Below are 6,272 nucleotides of genomic sequence, written 5' to 3' on the forward strand. Positions count from 1 at the left end.
AAGTGGAGGAGATGCGGTGGAGAGCATCGTCAACCATGTCTGAGGGGAAATTACGGTCTTTGAAGAAGGAGGCCATCTGGGTTGTTCGGTATTGGAGCTGGTCCTCCTGGGAGCAAATGCAGTGAAGGCGAAGAAATTGGGAATATGGGATGACATTTTTACAGGGGGCAGTGTGGGAGGAGGTGTAATCTCGGTAGCTGTGGGACTCAGAGGTGCCTCCAATTAGAAGTGACATTTATATATTATACATTTACATATTGTGTCAAACTCTAGGTGGATGAATTACATCGAAGTCTCTTGAGAAACATTAGACTAGACTTAAGAGTCAGTACACATTCCTATTTAGCTACCTAGACCTTAGCATTGAACTTAGAACTTGGAAAATTGATTAGTTCCTTTATATCCCGTTGGGCAGAACTTTTCTCGTGATATCAGTTACTACTTTCAGAAACTACGTGAATTTTACAACATAAAATGCCCAGTCTGTGAGTGTGCAAATTCAATCCTGAATTTCTAAATGGAATCAGATAATTATCTGAATTGAAATATGGCAAAAAATGCAGAGGTACACAAAACCATGGGTGAGAGGAGGATAAATAATGAGTTTCGTGGAGTTTCTCAACATGGAAACAATGATTCAATGGCTTCCTTAACAGTAACTATTCTGTGATTAAATAAGATAGCTCCTGAAATCACACTTGTATCAATTAGCCAAAATACTCACATTCAGAGCAGCCTCTGCAGCTTCTAATGCTGGCTTTGCTGCGATTAATTTGCCCTCTGCAATATTTTTGTCTGCTTCAATTTCTTCCACAATTTTTTGGGCCTTATTTTTCACGATCAGGACTTCATTCTTAACTAGCTCTGCTGCTTGTGCACTAATTGTCACCTCCCCAAGTACCTGCAAAATAGTATCGTGAACAAATGCAAGATACTAAAAGCAAAGAATGGCGGGTGCCAGAAATCTGAAATAAAACTGAAAAGTTTGGAATTACTTATCATTTGTGATGAAATACTGTGGCATCATTTGTGGAGAGAAAAATAGCCTTAATATTATAAATCACGGACCTTCTAAATCTATCTTATTATTGCCATCACACTTGAGTGCAATAAATCTATTTATTTATCCAAGTCATTGATATGGACTGTGAATGGTTAAGGTCCTGGAATTGATTTGTGTGGTATTCCACAATTTAAAAACCTGAAAATGAGCCACTTATCCTGTTCCTCTGTTTCCTGTTATTTATTCAGTACTCTATTCTTGCTAAATAAAAGCCATTTCATTATGTGGCATTGTCATTGAACATCTTTTGGAAATCAAAAACACTGGATGCTCTTTAATAACATCTTCATTGTGCTCAAAGAAATTTCTGATAAATGAGTTTCCTTTCAGAAAAGCAAATGGACTCTGCTTATATTTTTTATCTAAATGTCTGCTACGATCATCTAAGTCAGCAGTTCCTCAATAACAGAAGCAATGTTAACAGAAGCAACAATAGAAATAACCTCATTTTTGTTTTTATGCGTCTTTCCTTTAATTTTATTTTCACACTTCTTCAAAGGTTGCTGATAAATTGCACACCAATGACAACAATTACAAAAAAATCAGATCTGGAAATACTTCTGGAAATATTTAAGCAGAAAACACATTAAAAATGTACAATGTCAATGCAGCCAATTATTTGCCTCAATTTGTAAAAATATTTTAATTTGGATTTCGGGACTCCATTTTGCCAGAGCGGCGAGGAGAGAAGGAGAGGTGAAGCGAGGGCTGCCGGGAAGGGTGAGTTTTCCCGCATTAAAAAGGACTTACCTCAGGAGTCGGGCCTCCATTTGCCGAGAGGTGCGAGGGAGGAGCGAAGGACTTCTGGGAAGTCATATATCTGTGTGGTTGCATTACCCGAAACACTACTCGGGTAGTGTCTCCCACCCATCCTCCTCCTCTAACCAAAAAAAAAGGACCTGTGTGCCACATTGGTAAGGTAACGAGTTTTTTTTTATCCTTACTTTTTCATCAGTCTCTTTGGGAATTTAGAATCGTGGGAATGGAGGTTAGGGTAGTTGAATGTTCCTCCTGCAGAAGTGGGAGGTAAGGGTCACCACTAGTGTACCAGCTGACTACATCTGCAGGAAGTGCACCCAACTCCAGCTCCTCGAAAACCACGTTAGGGAACTGGAGATGGAGCTGGATGAACTTCAGATCATTCGGGAGGCAGAGGGGGTTATTGAGAGGAGTTACAGGGATGTAGTCAGTCCTCAGGTACAAGACAAAGGCAGATGGGTTACAGTCAGGGGATGGAAAGGGCACCGGCAGGCAGTGCAGGGATCCCCTGTGGCCATTCCCCCCAACAATAAGTATACCATTTTGGATACTGTTGGAGGGGACGACTTACCAGGGGAAAGCAGTGGGGTACAGGGCTCTGGCACAGAGTCTGTCCCTGCTGCTCAGAAGGGAAGGGGGAAGAGGAGCAGAGCAGTAGTCATTGGGGACTCCATAGTTAGAGGCACAGATAGGAGGTTCTGTGGGGTCGAGAGAGACTCGCGGTTTGTGTGTTGCCTCCCAGGTGCCAGGGTTTGTGATGTCTCTGATCGTGTTTTTGGGATCCTTATGGGGGAGGGGGAGCAGCCCCAAGTCATGGTCCACATAGGTACCAACGACATAGATAGGAAGAGAGATGGGGATTTAAGGCAGAAATTCAGGGAGCTAGGATGGAAGCTTAGAGCTAGGACGAACAGAGTTGTTGTCTCTGGTTTGTTGCCCGTGCCACGTGCTAGTGAGGCGAGAAATATGGAGAGGGAGGAGTTGAACACATGGCTACAGGGATGGTGAAGGAGGGAGGGTTTAGATTCCTGGATAATCGGGGCTCTTTCTGGGCTAGGTGGGACCTCTACAAGCAGGATGGTCTTCATCTGAACCAGAGGGGTACCAATATCCTGGAGGGGATATTCGCTAAGGCTATTGGGGTGGGTTTAAACTAATCCAGCAGTGGGATGGGAACCAAAATTGTAGTTCGAGTATAGAGAAGGTTGAGAGTAGGGAGGTCCAAACTCAAGTTTCAGGGATGCAAGATGGCACCGGCAAGCAAGAAGTTGGTTTGAAGTGTGTCTACTTCAACACCAGGACCATCTGAAATAAGGTGGATGAACTTGCAGCATGGATTGGTACCTGGGACTTCAATGTTGTGGCCATTTCGGAGACATGGTTAGAACAGGGACAGGAATGGTTGTTGCAGGTTCCAGGATTTAGATGTTTCAGTAAGAACAGAGAAGATGGTAAAAGAGGGGGAGGTTGGTAAAGGACAGTATTACAGTTGCAGATAGGATGTTTGGGAACTCGTCAACTGAGGTAGTATGGGCTGAAGTTAGAAACAGGAAAGGAGAGGTCACCCTGTTGGGAGTTTTCTCTACATCCAGAGATGTAGAGGAAAGGATAGCAAAGATGATTCTCGCTTTGGTCAGGGTAACCGGAATGCAAAGTACTGGGTAATGGTAGGATTAATGGTAGTGTAGATGAGCAGAGAGATCTCGGTGTCCAGGTACACAGATCCTTGAAAGTTGCCACCCAGGTTGACAGGGTTGTTAAGAAGGAATGCAGTGTTTTAGCTTTTATTAATAGAGGGATCGAGTTCCGGAACCATGAAGTTATGCTACAGCTGCACTTGGAGTATTGTGTACAGTTCTGGTCACTGCATTATAAGAAGGATGTGAAAGCTTTGGAAAGGGTGCAGAGGAGATTTACTAGGATGTTGCCTGGTACGGAGGGAAGGTCTTACGAGGAAAGGCTGAGGGACTTGAGGTTGTTTTCGTTAAAGAGAAGAAGATTGAGAAGTGACTTAATACAGACACATAAGATAATCAGAGGATTAGATAGGGTGGTCAGGGAGAGCCTTTTTCCAAGAATGGTGACGGTCAGCACGAGGGGGCATAGCTTTAAATTGAGGGGAGATAGATATAGGACAGATGTCAAAGGTAGTTTCTTTACTCAGAGAGTAGTAAGGGTATGGAATGCTTTGCCTGCAATGGTAGTAGATTCACCAAATTTAAGTGCATTTAAGTCGTCATTGGACAGGCATATGGACGTACAGAGAATAGTGTAGGTTAGATGGGCTTCAGATTGGTATGACAGGTCGGCGTAACATCAAGGGCTGAAGGGCCTGTACAGTGCTGTAATGTTCTATGTTCTATGTTATTGTGCCTTATTTTAAAAAAAAACAGAATTTCAGGATTATGCTTATCATTGTCCAAGTTTGATTGGCTGAAATTTATTTACTAAATATGAAATGGTCAGAAAGTGACAAGAGAGGCACATGAAATTACAAATTAGTTTTGCCAGTTGAGAATGGAAATGGTATATCCAGGGAATTCTTGACATGGGCTATTTTTAGTGAAGTTAATAATAAACAGCATGCAGTTTCTGGCTGAAAGACAAGGTATTTCACAATAAACAGAGATTAGATATTGCCTGATGGATCAATATAGGGCAGCTTCTGACACCAGGACAGGATATTTCACACCAAAGAGAGAGCACTTTCAGACTGAAGGATAGGGTACTTCACAGCACTCAGAGAACATTTTCTGACTGATGGACAGGGTATTTCACTAACAGAGGGAAGCTTCTGACAGAAGGACTAGGTACATAGACAATAAAACCATAAGATACACAGCAAGTTCAAGAGGTCAACAGATCAATGGCCATAGGCTGAGACAGAGGAGAGTGATGATGTGCTTCAATCAGAACCTGGAGTTCAATTCCATGAAATAGAGTTCATTTATGATCATAATCAATATTTGGGTAAAATATTTGTAGTATTTTTAGTGAACTTTCTTTAATAAATAACAATTGGTATATCCCATTGTTAGAACCGCCATAGGTTATTAGTATGCAGAGTGAACCCAATGGATTAGGAAAATTGGGAATAAAAGCCTATAGCTTGGACATCAATCAGTTTGGGTATTAGGCTCCATTCAGTCGAGGCCTTTGGCTTTAGTCTGTCTGGGGTTTGGGCTCCAGTGAGCTCAGGACTTAGGTTCCAGTCTGTCTGAGGTTTGGGCTCTAGTCAGTCTAGGCCTTGGGCTCCAGTCAGACTAGGCTTTAGGTTCCAGTCAGTCTGGGGTTTGAGCTCCAGTCAGTCTCGGTGTTGGGGTCCAATCAGACTAGGGTTTGGGATCCAGTCAGTCTAGGTCTTGGGCTCCAGGCAGTCTGGTATTTGGGCTTCAGTCAGTCTGGTGTTTCGTCTCGAGTCAGTCCAGGCCTTGTGCTGCAGTCAGCCTGGGGTCTGGGCTCCAGTCAGTCTAGGGTTTGGGCTCCAGTCAGTCTGTGCTTTGGCTCCAGTCAGTCTGGTTTTTGGGCTCCAGTCAGTCTCGGGTTTGGGCTCCAGTCAGTCTGGGGTTTGGGCTCCAGTCGGTCTGTGTTTTGGCTCCAGTCAGTCAAGGGTTTTGGCTGCAGTCAGTCTGGTGTTTGGGCTCCAGTCAGTATAGGGTTTGGGCTCCAGTCAGTCTGTGTTTTGGCTGCAGTCAGTCTGTGTTTTGGCTCCAGTCAGTCTGTGTTTTGGCTCTAGTCAGTCTGATGTTTTGGCTCCGGTCAGTCTAAGGTTTGGGCTCCAGTCAGTCTATGTTTTGGCTGCAGTCAGTCTGAGGTTTGGCCTCCAATCAGTCTAGGCCTTGGGCTCCAGTCTGTCTGGGTTTTGGGCTTCAGTCAGTGTGGGTCACGGACTTCATCTTCTTGACGTGCGGTCTACAGTCTATCTGGGTCGTGAACAGCAATCAGTCTGGTCGTGGAATGTAATCTGTGTAGAGTGTGGACTGCAGTCAGTCTGGGTACTGTCGTGTATCTGAGATCTGGTCTGCACTCAGCAGTGTGGACTGCAGTCTATCTGAGGTCTGGTCTGCACTCTGTCTGGAGTGTGGATTGCAGTCTGTCTGGGGTCTGGTCTGCGCTCTATCTAGAGTGTGGACTGCAGTCTATCTGGGGTCTGGTCTGCACTCTATCTGGAGTGTGGACTGAAGTCTATCTGGGTTCTGGTCTGCACTCTATCTGGAGTGTGAACTGCAGTCTATCTGGGTTCTGGTCTGCACTCTATCTGGTGTGTGGACAGCAGATTATCTGAGGTCTGGTCTGTGCTCTATCTGGAGTGTGGACTGCAGTCTAACTGGGGTCTGGCCTGCACTCTATCTGGAGTGTGAACTGCAGTCTATCTGGGGTCTGGTCTGCACTCTATCTGGTGTGTGGACAGCAGACTATCTGGGATCTGGTCTGCACTCAGTCTGCAGTG

General features: G+C 44.5%; 1 protein-coding gene across 1 annotated transcript in view; it reads right to left on the reverse strand.

Annotated features, from left to right (window-relative positions):
- The window catches only part of LOC122540182 (dynein axonemal heavy chain 8-like), a 1,320,893-nt gene that overhangs the window by 233,265 nt on the left and 1,081,356 nt on the right, over positions 1-6,272 (reverse strand). Inside the window, exon 68 of the mRNA XM_043675532.1 lies at positions 725-901. Coding sequence (XP_043531467.1) covers positions 725-901 — 177 coding nt within the window. The remainder of the gene's footprint in view (positions 1-724; positions 902-6,272) is intronic.

Source organism: Chiloscyllium plagiosum, chromosome 3 (genome assembly GCF_004010195.1).
Source record: "Chiloscyllium plagiosum isolate BGI_BamShark_2017 chromosome 3, ASM401019v2, whole genome shotgun sequence".
NCBI lineage: Eukaryota > Metazoa > Chordata > Chondrichthyes > Orectolobiformes > Hemiscylliidae > Chiloscyllium > Chiloscyllium plagiosum.